The 21,706-nt window shown below is 37.2% G+C and overlaps 2 protein-coding genes across 4 annotated transcripts in view; both read right to left on the bottom strand.

The window, feature by feature from the left end:
* The window catches only part of RABGAP1L (RAB GTPase activating protein 1 like), a 689,539-nt gene that overhangs the window by 508,876 nt on the left and 158,957 nt on the right, over positions 1 to 21,706 (bottom strand). The window lies entirely within an intron of this gene.
* Positions 18,515 to 19,618, bottom strand: LOC309799607 (transmembrane emp24 domain-containing protein 5-like). The gene is made up of 2 exons (XM_082612941.1): positions 19,284 to 19,618; positions 18,515 to 19,163 (listed from the first exon to the last, which is right to left on the bottom strand). Exons 1-2 carry the CDS (start codon positions 19,464 to 19,466, stop codon positions 18,666 to 18,668), a joined length of 681 nt encoding a protein of 226 aa, XP_082469067.1. The 5' UTR covers positions 19,467 to 19,618; the 3' UTR covers positions 18,515 to 18,665.

The following is a 21,706-nucleotide window of genomic DNA, read 5'->3' on the forward strand; positions in this document are numbered from 1 at the left end:
CAGAAGGGAGTGGCAAGACATCTTTAAAGTGATGAAAGGGAAAAACCTACAACCAATATTACTCTACCCAGCAAGGATCTAATTCAGATTTGACGGAGAAATCAAAGGTTTATAGGCAAACAAAAGTTAAGAGAATTCAGCACCACCAAACCAGCTTTACAACAAATGCTAAGGGAACTTCTCTAGACAGGAAATACAAGCAAAGGAAAAGACCTACAAAATAAACACAAAACAATTAAGAAAATGGTAATAGCAACATACATATCAATAATTACCTTAAATGTAAATGGATTAAATGCTCCGACCAAAAGACATAGACTGGCTGAATAGATACCAAACCAAGACCCGTATACATGCTGTCTACAAGAGACCCACTTCAGACCTAGGGACACATACAGATTGAAAGTGAAGGGATGGAAAAAGATATTCCATGCAAATGGAAATAAAAAGAAAGCTGGAGTAGCAATTCTTATATCAGACAAAATAGACTTTAAAATAAAGACTATTACAAGAATCAAAGAAGGACAACTACATAATGATCAAGGGATCAATCCAAGAAGAAGACAGACCACTTGTAAATATTTAGGCACACAACATAGGAGCACCTCAATACACAAGGCAAACGCTAAAGCCATAAAAGGGAAAATCGACAGTAACACAACCATAGTAGGGGACTTTTAACACCCCACTTTCACCAATGGACAGATCATCCAAAATGAAAATAAATAAGGAAACACAAGCTTTAAACAACACATTAAACAAGATGGACTTAATTGATATGTATAGGACATTCCATCCAAAATTAACAGAATACACGTTCTTCTCAAGTGCTCATGGAACTATCTGCAGGATAGATCATATCTTGGGTCACAAATCAAGCCTTGGTAAATTTCAGAAAATTGAAATCGTATCAAGCATCTTTTCCAACCACAACACTATGAGACTAGATATCAATTACAGGAAAAAAATCTGTAAAAAATACAAACACATGGAGGATAAACAATACACTACTTAATAACCAAGAGATCACTGAAGAAATGAAAGAGGAAATCAAAAAATACCTAGAAACAAATGAAATGAAAACATGACGACCCAAAACCTATGGGATGCAGCAAAAGCATTTCTAAGAAGGAAGTTGTTAGCAATATAATCCTACCTCAAGAAACAAGAAACATCTCAAATAAACAACCAAACCTTACCTAAAGCAATTAGAGAAAGAAGAACAAAAAAATCCCAGAGTCAGCAGAAGGAAAGAAATCATAAAGATCAGATCAGAAATAAATGAAAAAGAAATGAAGGAACAATAGCAAAGATCAATAAAACTAAAAGCTGGTTCTTTGAGAAGATAAACAAAATTGATAAACCATTAGCCAGACTCATCAAGAAAAAAAGGGAGAAGACTCAAACCAATAGAATTAGAAATGAAAAAGGAGAAGTAACAAATGACACTGCAAAGGATCATGAGAGATTACTACAAACAACTATATGCCAATAAAATGGACAACCTGGAAGAAATGGACAAATTCTGAGAAAAGCACAACCTTCCGAGACCGAACCAGGAAGAAACAGAAAATATAAACAGGCCTATCACAAGCATTAAGGGGAGACTGTGAATAAAAATCTTCCAACAAACAAAAGCCCAGGACCAGATGGCTTCACCAGCAAATTCTATCAAACATTTAGAGAAGAGCTAACACCTAGTCCTTCTCAAACTCTTCCAAAATATAGCACAGGGAGGAACACTCCCAAACTCATTCTATGAGGCCAAGATCACCCTGATACCAAAACCAGACAAAGATGTCACAAAGAAAGAAAACTATAGGCCAATATCACTGATGAACATAGATGCAAAAATCCTCAACAAAATACTAGCAAACAGAATCCAACAGCACATTAAAAGGATCATCCACCATGATCAAGTGGGGTTTACCCCAGGAATGCAAGGATTCTTCAATACACACAAATCAATCAATGTGATAAACCATATTAACAAAGTGAAGGAGAAAAACTATATGATCATCTCAATAGATGCAAAAAGCTTATGACACAATTCAACACCATTTACGATAAAAACCCTCCAGAAAGTAGGCATAGAGGGAACTTACCTCAACATAATAAAGGCCATGTATGACAAAACCACAGCCAACATCGTTCTCAATGGTGAAAAACTGAAACCATTTCCCCTAAGATCAGGAACAAGACAAGGTTGTCCACTCTCACCACTATTATTCAACATAGTTTTGGAAGTTTTAGCCACAGCAATCAGAGAAGAAAAAGAAATAAAAGAAATCCAAATCAGAAAAGAAGAAGTAAAGCTGTCACTGTTTGCAGATGACATGATACTATACATAGAGGATCCTAAAGATGCTACCAGAAAACTGCTAGAGCTAATCAATGAATTTGGTAAAGTAGCAGGATACAAAATTAATGCACAGAAATCTATTGCATTCCTTTACACTAATGATGAAAAATCTGAAAGAGAAATTAAGGCAACACTCCCATTTACCATTGCAACAAAAAGAATAAAATATCTAGGAATAAACCTACCTAAGGAGACAAAAGACCTGTATGCAGAAAACTATAAGACACTGATGAAAGAAATTAAAGATGATACAAAGAGATGGAGAGATCTACCATGTTCTTGGAAGAATCAAAACTGTGAAAATGACTATACTACCCAACATAATCCACAGATTCAATGCAATCCCTATCAAACTATCAATGGCATTTTTCACAGAACTAGAACAAAAAATTTCACAATTTGTATGGAAACACAAAAGACCCCGAATAGCCAAAGCAATCTTGAGAAAGAAAAACTGAGCTGGAGGAATATGGCTCCCTGACTTCAGACTATACTACAAAGCTACAGTAATCAAGACAATATGGTACTGGCACAAAAACAGAAATATAGATCAATGGAACCGGATAGAAAGCCCAGAGATAAACCTATGCACATATAGTCACATTATTTTTGATAAAGGAGGCAAGAATATCCAATGGAGAAAAGACAGCCTCTTCAAAAAGTGGTGCTGGGAAAACTGGACAGCTACATGTAAAAGAATGAAATTTAGAACACTTCCTAACACCATACACAAAAATAAACTCAAAATGGATTAAAGACCTAAATGTAAGGCCAGACACTATCAAACTCTTAGAGGAAGACATAGGCAGAATGCTCTATGACATAAATCACAGCAAGATCCTTTTTGACCCACCTCCTAGAGAAATGGAAATAAAAATAAACAAATGGGACCTAATGAAACTTAAAAGCTTCTGCACAGCAAAGGAAACCATAAACAAGATGAAAAGACAACTCTCAGAATGGGAGAAAATATTTTCAAATGAAGCAGCTGACAAAGGATTCATCTCCAAAATTTACAAGCAGGTCATGCTGCTCAATATCAAAGAAAACAAAACAACCCAATCCAAAAAAGGACAGAAGAGCTAAACAGACATTTCTCCAAAGAAGATATACAGATTGCCAACAAACACATGAAAGAATGCTCAACATCACTTATCATTAGAGAAATGCAAATCAAAACTACAATGAGGTATCACCTCACACCAGTCAGAATGGCCATCATCAAAAAATCTACAAACAATAAATGCTGGAGAGGGTGTGGAGAAAAGGGAACCCTCTTGCTCTGTTGGTGGGAATGTAAATTGATACCGCCACTATGGAGAACAATATGGAAGTTCCTTAAAAAACTAAAAATAGAACTACCATACAGCCCAGCAATCCCACTACTGGGCACATACCCTGAGAAAACCGTAATTCAAGAAGAGTCATGTACCGCAATGTTCACTGCAGCTCTATTTACAATAGCCAGGACATGGAAGCAACCTAAGTGTCCACTGATGGATGAATGGATAAAGAAGATGTGGCACATATATACAATGGAATATTACTCAGCCATAAAAAGAAATGAAATTGAGTTATTTGTAGTGAGGTGGATGGACCTAGAGTCTGTCATACAGAGTGAAGTAAGTCAGAAAGAGAAAAACAAATACCATATGCTAACACATATATATGGAATCTAAAAAAAAAAAAGGTTCTGAAGAACCTAGGGGCAGGACAGGAATAAAGACACAGACGTAGAGAGTGGACTTGAGGCCACAGTGAGGGGGAAGGGAAGCTGGGACGAAGTGAGATAGTGGCATAGACTTATATATACTACCAAATGTAAAATAGATAGCTAGTGGGAAGCAGCTGCATAGCACAGGGAGATCAGCTCGTGCTTTGTGACCACCTAGAGGGTGGGATAGGGAGGGTGGGAGGGAGACGCATGAGGCAGGAGATATGGGGATGTGTGTATATGTATAGCTAATTCATTTTGTTATAAAGCAGAAATTGACACACCATTGTAGAGCAATTATACTCCAATAAAGATGTTTTAAAAAAATGCTATCTTCACCCAAACAGTATGAATGCCCATGATGTAGAGTGCTGGGGTAGAATCTGGAGTGCAAGTTTTGAGGAATGAATGAGTGGGAAGTAAAGATACTAAATGTAGATTTTTCTTTATGCAAACTCATGAAATATGGGAGTTAAGAGTAATAGAGCTAAAGGGAACTGCAGGGTCAATTCAAGCATTACATTTCCCTTATCAACTCTGATTCCCCACCAAATTGGCCACTTCTTCCTTTTTGGCCTTACACAGACTCCTACAATAATATCTAGAAGACTTCCATGAAAACATGCCTGTTTACATTATCTAGTCATGTATTTAATATCTATAACATTCATGTCACACTCTTAAAACCCAAGCTCTGTGAGGGCTGGGATTGTGTCTTATTTGCCTTTATATAGTAGCACTTTATATAGTAACACTCAATTGTGGAATGAATGGAAGGATTAGTTCATTGCTACTTTATTTTTAGAATATGTTCATACACTTAAGGTAATTGGGAAGGAAAACACTGGAGAGAGGAAAATGAGAAATCAGGCAAATTCTCTCTAAAGACATGAAATTGCCCAGGTTTGTGAGTATTGACTGATGAGGAGGACATTTCCTATTCCGACTAGATATGAGGCTTTGATGAAGTTTGACAATGTTAAGAGAGTTAGTTGAGGAAATTTGTAGCTAACAGTTTCAACTTCCTGTATAAAGTTTAACTTTAGGAGAGGTCTCTGACAGACTCTCCTTAACTTAGAGAGTAGGATTTGGTAGAGACTCTTCTAATATGAGTAATTTCAACTTCTTCTCATGAATGTTTTCCTCATGGATTTCAATTTCCCTGCAGCTACTGGTCTCCTTCAGAAAGCAGGACCATACAGAGCATTTCAGATGTCATTGGACTCATACTGTAGGACTATTACTTTCTTTAATCTAAACATCAGTGAAATAGAGAATCAATTAGGTAGTGTTGTAAAAATTAAATGAAAATGCATGTGAGGTACTACACACGGTGCCTGGCACATAGTAGTACTCAAGTGTTAGCTATCATTTTTATTCTTAATGTTAGTGAGTCCTCAGTAGCCTGCCCAGCAGCACTTCAAAGTAACTAAAAAAGCATTCCAGGTTTGCTCTGTCTTATCCACTGATTTCTAGCATGCAGAGAGCAGAAACCAATTGTGCAACACCAAAAGAAGATACAATAGATGTAATTTTTTAGATCAAACAAAATAAATATGTATGATACTGCAATCAAAATAATTTAAAGGGTCTCAACTTTGGCCACTCCCTGCTTTGAAAAAAATCATGTTTCTGTTAGCAATGTTTTTCATCCTAATCATAAAAGAAAAATTTCAGAACTAGTATCAACAAACATCATAAAAGGAAAAAAAAATACAGACACACACATACACAATGCTTTTTTTTACAAACAAAGTTAAAAATAAATTACAAAATTAGGGACAAATAAGCACAAAATCTCATTTTCTTTTCTTTTCAACTAAAGAATTACTCATAAAATAAAAGGCTGAAAAGTAAGCGCAGACAACATGTGACTACTGAGGGTTTTCAGAGGTTTTTCCCCTTAATTTTGGTCTTTCTTAATAAGTAATAAATGTTTGTTGAAGATCATATAGGCAACCACAGGTTGGTATAAACTCTCTTCTAAACACACTGGGGAGAAAAAACCCAAAACCTTACTGATTGTGCAAAGTCTGCAGGAACACAGGTCTGTATAATGATACCTGCCAACCTGGAATAGTACAAAAGTGATTCATTTTGATTAATTAGTTGTAAATAATGTCATTTTTAACAGCCAAACAATAAGGCTACATTTTAATGACTTAATATAATATAATCTCTAACTCTTTCTCACATCACAGAGCCAGAATATATTTGTTCTATATAGAAGCTTATATACAAATGTAAATCATTAATGCAAAACAAAAGATATTCCTTAATTTCTGAAATGTTCTAACATTTCCCACTGTCAAAAGCAAGCTGATTTACCATAGAGAGAACATCCATGGTACAGGAGACCACAACTTGCATGTTTCTTTCCAACTAAATCATCATCACTGTCATTCTGAATCTAATTGCAAGTTTCTAATTAATAATTCCTGTAGTTGCTAAGTGTAAGTGATTAATAAAAATGTATCATTAATTGTTGAAACCTGTCAACCATACTCAAGAGAACTAGGGCAGCCAATACACCTTACCTGAAGGACAATTAACAACATTAAGCAAACTGCTTTCTTAATCATGACACTAGGATATTCCTTTGTATGTGTATATGTGTGTTTCATATTACATTTTTCTGGGATGTTAATGAGTTAGAATTTATTTAGTTATTTACATTTTGAATTTCAGTTTTTTGCAAATGCATTTTAATTTTCCATTTTCCTTTTTTAAAAGTGTATTATGTATGACTGACATACAAAAAACTGTAGATATTTAATGTATAAAACTTGATGTGTTTGGAAAGGCTAGTATAGTCTTAGAATAAGAAATATGAGCAATGTCTATTTGAATGTATTATCTATGCCTCTTCAAAATAAACTGAGGTGGTGAAAGAGGAAAATAGTATCTGGTAGATTAAAAAAAGAACATATATGAATAGTTATACTAAAGGTTAAAACATATTATTCAAAGAATGACTTTTTTAACATCTTTATTGGAGTATAATTGCTTTATAGTTGTGTGTTAGTTTCTGCTTTGTAACAAAGTGAATCAGCCATACACATACATATATCCCCATATATCCTCCCTCTTGCGTCTCCCTCCCACCCTCCCTATCCCACCCCCTAGGTGGTCACAAAGCACCAAGCTCATCTCCCTGTGCTATGCTGCTGCTTCCCACTAGCTATCTATTTTACATTTGGTAGCGTATATATGTCCATGCCACTCCTTCGCTTTGAAGAATGCCTTTTTTAAAGGCAGCTAATCAATTAGAGGAAAAAAATTAAGCAAGGGTTAGAGATAACTACAAACAAGGAGGAGCAAGAGAAAAAAGAACTCATTAGAATAGGTCACATCTAACTAACAGGTGGAAAGGGAAGTCACTGACATCTACCACGTGGTGCACAACATACTCAAGAGTCCTCTGCGCAGATCACCCTCTTCAACCAGGAGTGTAACTATGAAAGGGAAAATATTCACAAATAAATAAGAAAGGAAGGGGAAATGACCACAAAACTTGCCAAAGCAGCCACATGAAATCAGGCAGTCAAGGAAGTAACAGTAAGATCAGGTTCATGTCTGCATTTGGGTTTTTTTTTTTTATATTCCCCTGAGAGTCTATACTTCTGAATATGAACCCAGTTGAGTTACTGAAAAAAATCAGAAAACTAGACATGATAAATGAGTAACTATCTATCTGTATGTATGTATATATAACACATATATGGGCACACATATGAACACACACACACACACACACACACACACATATGGAGAGGAAGAGAAGGAGGGAGGGAAAAAGAGATGGAATACATGTTTCCAAAATTAGGGAGGTGGGGGATGTAAACTCTGGAGGAAGTGGATCCCTTTAAGGGAAAGCATATTAAGTGATGAACAGATGGCCAAGTATAGAACACAATGGGGGGAAAAGCAGAAACTGCCAAAATAGACTTACGTTAGTCTTTAATACAGACTATCTCTTACACATAGGATCTTAAAATTCAAACGTGGCAACAAAAGTATTTGTGAAAACAACAGTAAATAATGGATTTTTGAGAAAAACTCAAGGTTTTGGAATGTAAGTTCCATTTTGTTGAGCCTGCTAAGCACTTTTTGCATGGCCCTAGGATAATACGTCTCCCTATAATGGCCTGAATACTTGTCTGTTGAGACTAGTCACTTATGTAAGTAGTCATCACTGTATTCTTCCCTATCAAAGCACTTAGCGATTTGGCTGGCAAGATGGCAGAGTAGAAGGACATGAGCTCACCCTTTCATACAAAAACACTGAAATCACAACTAACTGCTGAACAACCATCAAAAAAACAAATGCTGGAATCTACCAAAAAGATATCCTACATCCAAAGACAAAGAAGAAGCCACAACAAGATGATAGGAGTCATCACAATCACTATAAAATCAAATCCATTCCCACCAGGTGGGCAACCCACAAACTGGAAAAGAATTATATCACACAAGTTCTCTCACAGGAGTGAAAGTCCTGAGCCCCACGTCAGGTTTCCCAGCCTGGGGGTCTGGCAATGGGAGGAGGAGCCCCTAGAGAATCTGGCTTTGAAGGCCAGCAGGGTTTGATCACAGGATTTCCACAGGACTGGGGGAAACAGAAAACTCCACTCTTGGAGGGCACATACAAGGCCCTATGTGCACAAGGACCCAGGGAAAAAAGCAGTGACCTCATAAGAGACTGGGCCAGACCTACCTGCTAGTATTAGAGGATCTCCTGCAGAGGAGGGGGCCAGCTGTGGCTCACTATGGGGACAAAGACACTGGCAGCAGCAGTTCTGGCGAGTACTCATTGGCATGAGCCTTCCTAGAGGCCATCATTTTCTCCACAAGACCTAGTCCCACCCAATAGCCTGTAGGCTCCAGTGCTGGGATGCCTCAAGCCAAACAATCAACAGGGCGGGAATACAGCCCCACCCATCAGCAGACAGGTGGCTTAAAGTCTTCCTGAGCACAGCCCTGCCAACCAGAGGGACAAGTCCCAGCTCCACCTACCAGGGGAAAGGAACGAGAACCCTTCCACCAGGAAGCCTGCACAAGCCTCTTAGACAGCCTCATCCACCAGAGGGCAAACAGCAGAAATGAGAAGAACTACAATCCTGCAGCCTGTGGAACTAAAACCTCAATCACACAAACCTAGAGAAGATGAGAACGGGAGAGAAATATGTCCCAGATGAAGAAACAAGATAAAACCCCAGAAGAACAACTAAGTAAAGTGGAGGTGGGCAATCTACCAGAAAAAGAATTCAGAGTAATGATAGTGAAGATGACCCAAGATCTTGGAAAAAGAGTGGAGGCACAGATTGACAAGATATAAGAAATGTTTAACAGAAGAACTAAAGAACAAATAAGCAGAAGTGAACAATACAATAACTGAAATGAAAAAATACACTAGAAGGAATCAATAGCAGAGTAACTGAGGCAGAAGAATGGATAACTGAGCTGGAAGACAGAATGGTGGAAATTTTCTGACACAGAACAGAATAAACAAAAAAGAATTTTAAAAAAATGCAGACAGCCTAAGAGATCTCTTGGACAACATTAAACACACCAACATTCACATTATAGGGGTCCCAGAAGGGGAAGAGAGAAGAAAGGACCTGAGAAAATACAGTAAGTCCCCTACATACTAACCTTCAACTAACTCACGTGATTGGACATGCAAATGCGTGTCCAATCACATAAGTTAGTTCACATCTCTGGCATACATTGTGCATGCATCCTCTACAAGTGGTTGTGCTTTTATGTACTTTACTGTACAGTACTGTATAGAGTTCAGTCATACAGTATCTTTATTTCAAGCCCAGGATGTCCAGAAGCAGTGTAAAAGCAGCAGTGATATAGTTCGTACTGCTAAGAAGGAGGCACTGTTAGTTTTTGAAACACAGGACTTGAATGTAGAATGGTACACAAAGGTTGCAGCAGTCATTCAGAATGCAATCCAGTGCTACCGTGTCATCTATGACAAACAAAAAAAGAGCTTCTACCCAGACATCACTGGATCATTTTTTCAAGAGGATAGATAGAATTGAATCCAGCAAGGAACCAGAACCTATGCCATCAACGTCAGGAGTAAGTGAAATTGCAGCTTGCCCTCTGTCTCCTATTGCTGATGATCCTTCAGCTCTACTATCTCCCACCTCCTCTCCTACCTCCAGTCAGTAACTCTTCTTCCCTGTTCACTCGATGCCAGCCCCTGTATGCCAGCTGCTGTACTGTACTACTATATTTTTCAAGATACTGTAAGATTAAAAATGTTTTCTTTACTTTTTGTGTTTGCTTTTTATGTATTATTTGTGTGGAAAGTATTATAAACCTATTACAGTACAGTACTGTATTGTGTTAGTTGGGTACCTAGGCTAACTTTGCTGGACTTATGAACAAAATGGACTTATGAATGTGCTCCCGGAATGGAACTCGTTTGTATGTAGGGGACTTACTGTATTTGAAGGGACAATAGCTGAAAACTTTCCTAATATGGGAAAGGAAACAGTCACCAAAGTCCAGGAAGCACAGAGAGTCCCAGGCAGGATAAATGCAAGGAGGAACGCACCGAGGCACACAGTAATCAAATTGATGAAAATTAAAGGCAAAGAAAAAAATATTAAAAGCAACAAGGGAAATGCAACAAATAACATACAAGGGAACTCCCATAAAGTGATCAGCTGATTTCTCAGCAGAAACTCTGCAGGCCAGAAGGCAGTGGCATGATATATTTAAAGTGATGAAAGGGAAGAAACTACAATGAAGAATACTCTACCCAGCAAGGCTCTCATTCAGGTTTGATGGAGAAATTAAAAGCTTTTCAGACAAGCAAAAGCTAAGAGAATTCAGCACCACCAGACCAGTTTTGCAACAAATGCTAAAGGAACTTCTCAAAGCAGAAAAGAAAAGGCCACAACTAGAAACAAGAAAATTACAAATGGAAAAGCTCACCAGTAAAGGCAAACATAAAGTAAAGGTAGGAAAGCATCCACACACAAATATGATATCAAAACCAGCAACTGTAAGAAGAGGAGAGCACAAATGCAGGATATTAGAAAGGCATTTGAAATTAAAAGACCAGCAACTTAGGGGACTTCCCTGGCAGTCCAGGGGTTAAGACTTTGCCTTCCAGTGCAGGGGTGCAGGTTCGATCTCTGGACAGGGAACTAAGATCCCACATGCCTTACAGCCAAAAAAAAAATGTAAAACAGAAGCAATATTGTAACAAATTCAATTAAGACTTTAAAAATGGGCCATGTCAAAAAAAATATTTAAAAAAAAAGCAACTTAAAACAATCTTGTTTATATACAGACTTCTAAGAAAATGGCAATAGGAACACACATATTGATAACTGCCTTAAATGTAAATGAATTAAATGCTCCAACCAAAAGACACAGACTGGCTGAATGGATACGAAAACAAGACCCATATATATACTGTCTACAAGAAATGACTTGAGATCTAGGGACACATACAGACTGAAAGTGAGAGGACGGAAGAAGGTATTCCATGCAAATGGAAATCAAAATAAGGCTGGAGTAGCAATACTCATATCAGATAAAATAGACTTTAAAATAAAGACTGTTACAAGAGACAAAGAAGGACACTACATAATGATCACAGGATCAATCCAGGAAGAAGATATAACAATTATAAATATATATGTACCCAACATAGAAGCACTCCAGTATATAAGGCAAATACTAACAGCCGTAAAAGGAGAAATCAACAGTAATACGGTAATAGTGCAGGACTTTAACACGCCACTTTCATCAATGGACAAATCATCCAAACAGAAGATCAATAAGGAAACACAGGCCTTAAATGACACATTAGATCAGATGGACTTAGTTGATATTTACAGAGCATTCTATCCAAAAGCAGCAGAATACACATTCTTTTCAAGTGCACACGGAATATTCTCCAGGATTGATCATATGTTGGGCCACAAAGCAAGCCTCGGTAAATTTAAGAAAACTGAAATCATATCAAGCATCTTTTCCAACCACAACACTATGAGGTTACAAATCAACTACAAGAAAAAAACTGTAAAAAACACAAACATGTAGAGGCTAAACAGCATGCTACTGAACAACCTATGGATCACTGAAAAAAATCAAAGAGGAAATCAAAAAATACCTAGAGTCAAATGAAAATGAAAGCATGACTAAAACCCATGGGATGTAGCTAAGAGGGAAGTTTATAGCAATACAATCTTACCTTAGGAAACAAGAAAAATCACAAATAAACAACCTAATCTTACACCTAAAGCAACTAAAGAAAGAACAAACAAAACCCAAAGTTAGTAGAAGGAGAGAAATCATAAAGATCAGAGCAGAAATAAATGAAATAGAAACAAAGAAAACAATAGAAAAGATCAATGAAACTAAAAGCTGGTTCTTTGAGAAGATAAACAAAATTGATAAACCTTTAGCCAGACTCATCACAAAAAAAGGGAGAAGGCTCAAATCAGTAAAATTAGAAATGAAAAAGGAGAAGTTACAATGGACACGACAGAAATACACCACAGAAAGGATCATAAGAGACTACTACAAGAACTACATGCCAAAAAAAATGGACAACTTGGAAGAAATGGATAAATTCTTAGAAAGGTACAATCTCCCAAGACTGAAACAAGAAGAAATAGAAGATATGAACAGACCAATCAGAAGTACTGCAATTGAAACGTGACTGAAAAACTCCCAACAAACAAAAGTCCAGGACCAGCTGGCTTGACAGGTGAATCCTATCAAACATTTAGAGAAGAGTTAACACCTATACTTCTCAAACTCCTCCAAAAAAACTGTAGAGGAAGGAACACTCCCATGCTCATTCTTTGAGGCCACCAACACCCTGAAACCAAAACCAAAGATATCACAAAAAAGAGAAAATTACAGGCCAGTTATCACTGATGAACACAGACACAAAAATCCTCAACAAAATACTAGCAATCCGAATCCAACAGTACATTAAAAGGATCATACAGCATGATCAAGTGGGATTTATCCCAGGGATGCAAGGATTTTTCAAATATCTGCAAATCAATCAGTGTGATATACCACATCAACAAATTGAAGAATAAAAACCATATGTTCGGGCTCCCCTGGTGGCGCAGTGGTTGAGAGTCCGCCTGCCGATGCAGGGGACACGGGTTCGTGCCCAGATACGGGAAGATCCCACATGCTGCGGAGCGGCTGGGCCCGTGAGCCATGGCCGCTGAGGCTGCACGTCCAGAGCCTGTGCTCCGCAGTGGGAGAGGCCACAACAGTGAGAGGCCCGCGTTCCACAAAAAAAACAAACAAACAAACAAAAAAAACACAACCATATGTTCATCTCAACAGATGCAGAAAAAGCTTTTCACAAAACTCAACACTTATTTATGATAAAAACTCTCCAGAAAGTGGGCATAGAGGGAACATATTTGAACATAATAAAGCTCATATATGACAAACCCACAGCAAACATCATACTCAATGGTGAAAATCTGAAAACATTTCCTCTAAGGTCGGGAACAAGACAAGGATATCCACTCTCATCACTTTTATTCAACATAGTTTTGAAAGTCCTAGCCATGGCAATCAGAGAAGAAAAAGAAATAAAAGGAACCAAATTGGAAAAGAAGTAAAACTGTCACTGTTTGCAGATGACATGACACTATACACAGAAAATCCTAAAGATGCTACCAGAAAACTACTAGAGCTCATCAATGAATTTGGTAAAGTTGCAGGATACAAAATTAATGCACAGAAATCTGTTTCATTTCTACACACTAACAACAAGAGATCATAAAGAAAAATTAAAGAAACAATCCCATTTACCATCACATCAAAAAGAACAAAATACCTAGGAATAAACCTACATAAGAAGACAAAAGACCGGTACTCAGAAAACTGTAAAATGCTGATGAAAGAAATCAAAGATGGCACAAACAGATGGAGAGATATACCATGTTCTTGGATTGGCAGAATCAATACTGTCAAAATGACTATATTACCCAAGGCAATCTACAGATTCAATGCAATCCCTATCAAATTACCAATGGTATTTTTCACAGAGCAAGAGCAAAAAAATCTTAAAATTTGTATGGAGACACAAAAGACCCCAAATAGCCAAAGCAATCTTTAGAAAGAAAAACGGAGATGGAGGAATCAGGCTCCCTGGCTTCAGACTATACTGCAAAGCTACAGTATACATATAAAACAGTATGGTACTGGCACAAAAACAGAAATATAAATCAATGGAACAAGATAGAAAGCCCAGAAATAAACCCACACACCTATGGTCACCTAATCTATGATAAAGCAGGCAAGAATATACAATGGAGAAAAGACAGCCTCTTCAATAAGTGGTGCTGGGAAAACTGGACAGCTACATGTAAAAGAATTAAATTAGAACACTCTCTAACACCATACACAAAAATATACTCCAAATGGATTAAAGACTTAAATGTAAGACTGGATACTATAAAACTCTTAGGGGAAAACATAGGCAGAACACTGTACGACATAAAATGCGGCAAGATCTTTTCCAAGCCACCTCCTAGAATAATGGAAATAAAAACAAAAATAAACAAATGGGACCTAGTTAAACTCAAATGCTTTTGCAAAGCAAAGGAAACCATAAACGAAATGAAAAGACAACCCAAAGAATAGGAGAAGTTTGCAAACAATGCAACTAATGACAGATTAGTCTCCAAAATTTACAAACAGCTCATGCAGCTCAATATCAAAAAAATTAAAAACCCAATCAAAAAATAGGCAGAAGACCTAAACAGACATTTCTCCAAAGGAGACATAGAGATGGCCAAGAGGCACATGAAAAGACGCTCAACATCCCTAATTATCAGAGAAATGCAAATCAAAACTACAATGAGGGGCTTCCCTGATGGCGCAGTGGTTGAGAGTCTGCCTGCCGATGCAGGGGACATGGGTTCATGCCCCGGTCTGGGAGGATCCCACATGCTGCGGAGCGGCTGGGCCCATGAGCCATGGCCACTAAGCCTGCGCGTCCGGAGCCTGTGCTCCACAATGGGAGAGACCACAACAGTGAGAGGCCCGCATACCGCAAAAAAAACAAAACAAAACAAAACACTATAACAAGGTATCACCTCTCACCAGTCAGAATGGCCATCACCAAAAAATCTACAAACAACAAATGCTGGAGAGGGTGTGGAGAAAAGGGAACCCTCCTACACTGTTGGTGGGAATGTAAATTGATACAGCCACTATGCAGAACAGTATGGAGGTTCCTTAAGAAACTAAAAATAGAGCTACCATATGATCCAGCAATCCCACTCCTTGGCATATATCTGGAGAAAAACATGGTTTGAAAGGATACATGCACCCCAATGTTCGCTGCAGTGCTGTTTACAATAGCCAAGACATGGAAGCAACCTAAATGTCCATCAACAGATGAATGGATAAAGATTGGTAATATATACAATGGAAAATTACTCAGCCATTAAAAAGAATGAAATAATGTTACTTGCAGCAACACAGATAGACCTGGAGATTATCATACTAAGTGAACTAAGACAGAAAAAGACAAATATCATATGATATCGCTTATATATGGAATCTTTTTTTTTAAATGATACAAATGAACTCATTTACAAAACAGAAACACACTCACAGACTTAGAGAACAAACTTATGGTTACCTGGGGGGTAAGGGGGGGGGATAGATTGGGAGTTTGGAATTGCCATGTACACATCGCTATATTTAAAATAGATAACCAACAAGGATCTACTGTACAGCACAGTGAATGCTGCTCAGTAGACTTTAATAACCTAAATGGGGGAAGAATTTGAAAAAGAATAGATACATGTATATGTATAACTAAATCACTTTGCTGTACACCTGAAATTGACATAACATTGTTTTTTTTTCTTTGATTGTAATTTTTATTATATATACTCAGCACAGTATTCAATGCTTATTTAATATGGCTGTGTCTGTTCATAATTATAAAGCAATTTGAGCAACACTGATTGTGCATTATTACACTTCAACTGAAAAACCATTACAAGCTGAATAAATATCTTTGAAAATTTCAGATAAAGAATTTTCTTTGGGGAGGCACAGAATTATAGGTACTCAATTTTTGTCAATTTTAGGACATAATAATGCTTAAGAAGGATAAACATACATAGCATATAATTACATTTCAGTTTATCATTTATTTCAGTGCTATTTCAACCACTTATCCTCTATATCTTGACATTCACATGAAAGAATAGCAATCAATGATCCAAATGCAAATCATAGTGAAGCTCTAGGCCTTAGTTAAATATTGTAGTATTTTAAAAGTTTATATGATTAAAAACTGAAGACAAAATAAGTTGTTAAGTGATAAATAGCTTACTCAGTTTTAGCATAATTTTAATGTCAAAACAATACTGACAATAAAAAAACCATATGAGGCAGATAAACAATATGCCTTTAGAAATATTAAAGAATTTACTACAAATGTGCTTACAGATTTTACTTTTTGGTTAATACAGGTAACATGCTTCTTAAATAATCTCTTCACTTTATCTATAAAAATAAAATTGTCCTCAATATTCTTAAATTCTTTGTTTTCCAAATAAGGCCATTATTATATAGTAAGTTACTGAATCAATGGTTTAAAATCAGTGATACAAATCATATGTAGAAGGTGATGTAACAAATTTATTGTTAGGTAAAGAATCAGTACAGTACAGTAACCAGCTATACATAAGAGGTAGAATTCTTAATCACAGTTTAATAGAAAAGATGCAGTAGTTTATATCTGTACTGTTTTATTAACTATAGTACTAAGTTTGCTTCTTATTATGAGTGTATCAGAAGGGGAAAAGGGAGGGCTCTTCATAGGCAAAAATTTTATTGGCCCTTGTTTTGCATGTGTTATAGGGGCTACTCCTGGACACTTAGGAGCATTTTCTTGACCAATTAAGGTAATAATACCTTATCTCATTTTTAAAAAGCTTCAGAGTTGGGAAATCTAAACTTCTTTTCTGAAGAACAGAGGGAAATATATAAGAAGGAGGGAAATATCTCTCTTTTTGTACCACTCTTGAGTGTAAATTATAGATGAAAGCATTCTCTCTGGATATCATTGCTTATTAAGAATTCCAGCAGTATTAACCCACAGAGGTTGTTCTATACTCAAGTTTATAAGTTGATTGTTTCTAACTTGTATATGTCATAAACAATATTACAAATGGGTATAACCTAAAAATTCTATTTAATTCATTAAATTATTAGTACTTGAGTAAGACAGGATGGCAGAGACTATAGGGTTATTCACATATTGAGTGTTTAAACTTCTGTGGGTTTCCAATCCTTAATTGAATGTCAGATAAAGTGATCAGAAAGGTCACTTTATGAAAGCTGTAATAAAAACTGTAATATTTATACCCACTAGGGCTTATGTTTTGTAAAATGTACCTGAATACTTATAAATGATTATTCAAAACAGAATAAAACAATTGTAAAAAAATAAAACCCAGTTTCTTCCAGTTAACTGGAAATTATCTCATAATTTATATTAGGATTGAGTCATTATGAGCCAATCAGATTGTAAATACTTTATTTATAGTTTAAGTGAACTTTATTTTGATAGGATATTCTCTAAATTCTTTTATATTGAGTTTATTCTTTTCTTACTGATTTTGAGAACACAAAAGTGATATTTACTTACATTAGGTCCAGATCCTTTTAGCAATATTTCCTTCACAACTGCTGGTATTAATGTATTATCCAAGTCAGTAAACATGTTAAAACTAACATAACACTGTTGATAATATAAAAATAAAATGATTTTCCCTCACATTTAATTTTAAAATCTATATTTTGGTTAAGGATTAGACAGAATGTATTCTTATAGAGACTGGGAGCAATCTTTATTCTTCAAAGAGAAAATCTGTCCTAATTTTAATAAGTATGACTTAGCATTTTTAAGAATTATTCAAAATGTCAGCTTTTGGGAATGTGAGCTAGGTATATAAAACTATTTGCTATTAAAATGAAATATATTTGGTTATAAAAATCCCACATATCTGTTTTTCACAGCTATGCTTCTATTTACATTTAGGAGATACATATGTAAAAAGAGAAAAGTTGAGTCTTTGTCTTCTAAAGATATCCATGATTAGGTAATTCTCAGATGATTTATAACTTAATATACTGAAAAACTTCTACAGTTAATTTGTAATTGCCACATTTACAAAGAAACTTCTGGGTAACAATCTTTTAAAAACATAGTTCAGTGTTACATTTAGGCCCAAAGTTCATTTATTTAAATCACTTATGACATTTGCAAAATTTTTTCAAACGTAGGAAACTGCCGTTATTAATATGGCTTCATTCATTTATACCTGCAAAATACTTGTTATACACTTAAGTACAACTGGAACAATAAGATTACTTGCACAGATGAAAGTGAAGACTTTCCTTTCATGTTAAAATTAATATTTATTTCACACTTATGGTAATGCCTGAAAACGTTTTGCAAACAACTATTAATGGTCTTGACTGTAACAGTTTATTGCATTTTTCTGTCCCTTTTTTTTTGAATGTTAAGTACTCTACTTTGGAGTTTTAAGTTCTACTTTTCCTCTTATCTTCAAATAGACTCTTCAGCATATATACTTGAATGGCTGACACTACCACCATTACCACTAAATTAACCATAGACCAGAAATTTATTCTATCAAAGTTGCTTTCTTGTATGTTTCGATCACGAGCTTCAAATGCTCTAAGCAGAGTTTGGATATGACCACTTTTGCTTAGTCTGGACTTGATACTGTTGATGGACTTCAGAATGTCTTCCAGTTTCATATCCAACATATCTGTGCCAGTAATATATTTCTTCCAGTCCTCTTTTTCTTGCTCCTGTTCTCCCATATTATCCAGGATTAATTCAAAGAAAATCACCTTCTCAGAAATGGTGCTGAATGTATTATCAAAGCAGAACATGTAGTCACCGCCTTCAGTCTCTATCGTGTGAACTCCATCTGATTTTCTTTGTTCAAAAACTAAGGTTATTCCTTTTGGAGAGGCAAGATGGAAATCAATATCTAATCCTGCTCCATCTAAAACCGGAATTGAGTGAGGGTGGTGGGGCTGATTAACGCCAAGTGTCATCATCTCATCCAATGATTAAGGAGAACGTGTATTAGGCCTGCATTGTGAAATTCCCAGTATTGAAGCGTGTACTGGTTGGTACTCGATCTCCAGCGAGGCCTTCAGGGGCATGGGCTGGTAGAAACACTCCTTCTGGCCGGCCGGAAGAGTGAACGTGAAGTCGCTGTCTAAGGAGTGCGTGAAGCCGGCCGCCCCAGGCAGCAGCAGAGAGGCCAAGAAGACCAACAGGAAGGGCAGCCAGATCTTGTCGCCCATCCCTGCCTGGGCGATCTCGGGCTGGAAAAGGCGTGGGAAGCGTGGGTTATAGGCGCCTATGCTCCACTTTTCCTCCCTGGACTCCTCGTGGTTGGCAGGGAAACCTGGAGCCTGAAGAAACTCCAGGTGAAGGCCAGGGCAGAGGGGCGTTTCTCAGAGGGGAAAACGCCGGCCTACAAACGGTAGGGACTGAGGGCGGAGCCAGCAGTCCTTTTCCACACCCTCCCAGGTCTTGGCTCCGACATAACATTGTTAATCAACTATGCTCCAATATAAAATAAATTTTTAAAGTACTTGGCAACTGGTAAGCACTCAATAAACGTTTGATGAATAAAATAAGGAATGCAATACTTTCAGAACCTATATCAACTGCCTACATAATATTTCCATTTGGATATCTAATAAGATTTCAAAATAAAATGCTTAATTTTCTTCCCATACCTGTATTTGCCTGATTTCCCACCCTTCCTCACCATTTTCATAAATGACAGCACTATTTATTCAGTTGTTTACATTGAAAATCTACAAGCTATTCTTGAAACCTTGTACCCTCATTACATAAATACATTTAATTACTCAACCCTGTGGACTCCACCTCCAAAACGTTAACTCGAATCTACCTACTTTTCTCCCTTTCCAAATACAACTCTAACCCCAGCTTCCAACATTTTGACAGAGATTACTATGAGAGTCTCCCAAAAGGTCTCCCTGATTCCTTCCATGCTCTGCTGAACTCTATTCTCCATGTATACAGCTGATGTGGTGTTCTGAAATCATGAATCAAATTTTTGTCCTTTCCAGCTTAGAACCCTTCAAAGGCTTCAAAAAGGAAAAAAGGAAAAACTCCTCCCTTTGGCTTACAGGAATTCCATGATGTCCCCTGGCTCCCTGTCCACATCTGCTTGTACTACTCCCTTGCTTGTCCCCTACCCTTCAGGCATCTGTCTTTCCTTCCTCCTCTTCAAACAAACCAGGCACACTTCCACCTTTGAGCCTCTGTACCAACTGCCCCCCCTCCTGAAATGCCCTTTCCCCATCTTCCAATGGCTGGCCTTCCCTTGTCACTCAGATCTCAATTTAAATGCCACCTCCTCAGAGAAATTTTTTGCTGACCACCTAATCTAAAGGTGGTCCAGACCTATCAAGCATCATTAGTTCTTGATATTTTTCTTATTTATTTATTACCTGTCATCTCTCTCCCAATCAGAAGTAGAGAAAATTTATCTATCTTATTATGTCAGAGGTCTTCAATATCACCACCAGGTTCAATGATTCACTAGGAGGACTCACAGGACTCAGCTTATAGTTGTACTTAACACTTATGATTTTCTTTTCTTTTTTTAAAAAAAAATGTATTTATTTATTTATTTATTTATTTAGGCTGTGTTGGGTCTTCGTTTCTGTGTGAGGGCTTTCTCCAGCTGTGGCGAGCAGGGACCACCTTCATCGCGGTGTGCGGGCCTCTCACTGTCGCAGCCTCTCATTGCGGACCACAGGCTCCAGACACGCAGGCTCAGTAGTTGTGGCTCAAGGGCCCAGTTGCTCCGCGGCATGTGGAATCCTCCCAGACCAGGGCTCGAACGCATGTCCCCTGCATTGGCAGGCAGACTCTCAACCACTGCGCCACCAGGGAAGCCCAACACTTATGACTTATTACAGTGAATGGACACAAAGAAAAAAATAAGCAAAGGGAAAAGGCACATTGGATGAAGTCTGGAGGAAAGAAGGTACAAACTTCCGAGAGTCCTCTCCCAGTGGAATCCTCTCCCAGAGGACACACTTAATTCCTCCAGCAATGAGTTGTGACAGCATGTGTGAAATGTTGTTTACCAGGAAAGCTCATGAGAGACTCTGTGCCTGAAGTTTTTCTAGGGGCTGGTCATGTAAGTGCCCTATGCCTAGCATGTACCAAAATTTCAGAAGCCAGAAGGAAAGCAGGTGTTCAGCATAAACCATACTGTTAGTACAAACAGTTTAGGCACAGTGAGCCACTCTTCTCAGTTAGGGAACGTGGGAACCCTCCTGAAATCTAAGCTTACCAATACCAGCCAAGGGCCAACCTTCCAAGCAGTCTGAAGCCTGCTAACATTAACTCATTTCTGCACATTTATTAACCCGTGTATCACCTATTCTAACTTCCATTAACAGATTTTTAAAACAAAAATGTTTCTCTTCTCTGAATCTAACATTTCAAAGAGATTTCCACTCATTAAACAAATATTTACTTAACACTTGCCACA

This window comes from Mesoplodon mirus (genome assembly GCF_964341445.2).
Source record: "Mesoplodon mirus genome assembly, chromosome: 3".
NCBI lineage: Eukaryota > Metazoa > Chordata > Mammalia > Artiodactyla > Ziphiidae > Mesoplodon > Mesoplodon mirus.

Bases quoted from the DNA above. Each gene is read 5' to 3' on its own strand.
- LOC309799607 (XM_082612941.1), bottom strand. From the start codon at position 19,466: ATGGGCGACAAGATCTGGCTGCCCTTCCTGTTGGTCTTCTTGGCCTCT. The intron at 19,164-19,283 runs GTACACGCTTCA...TCAATTCCGGTT, and splicing joins TGGAGATCGAGTACCAACCA to TTAGATGGAGCAGGATTAGA.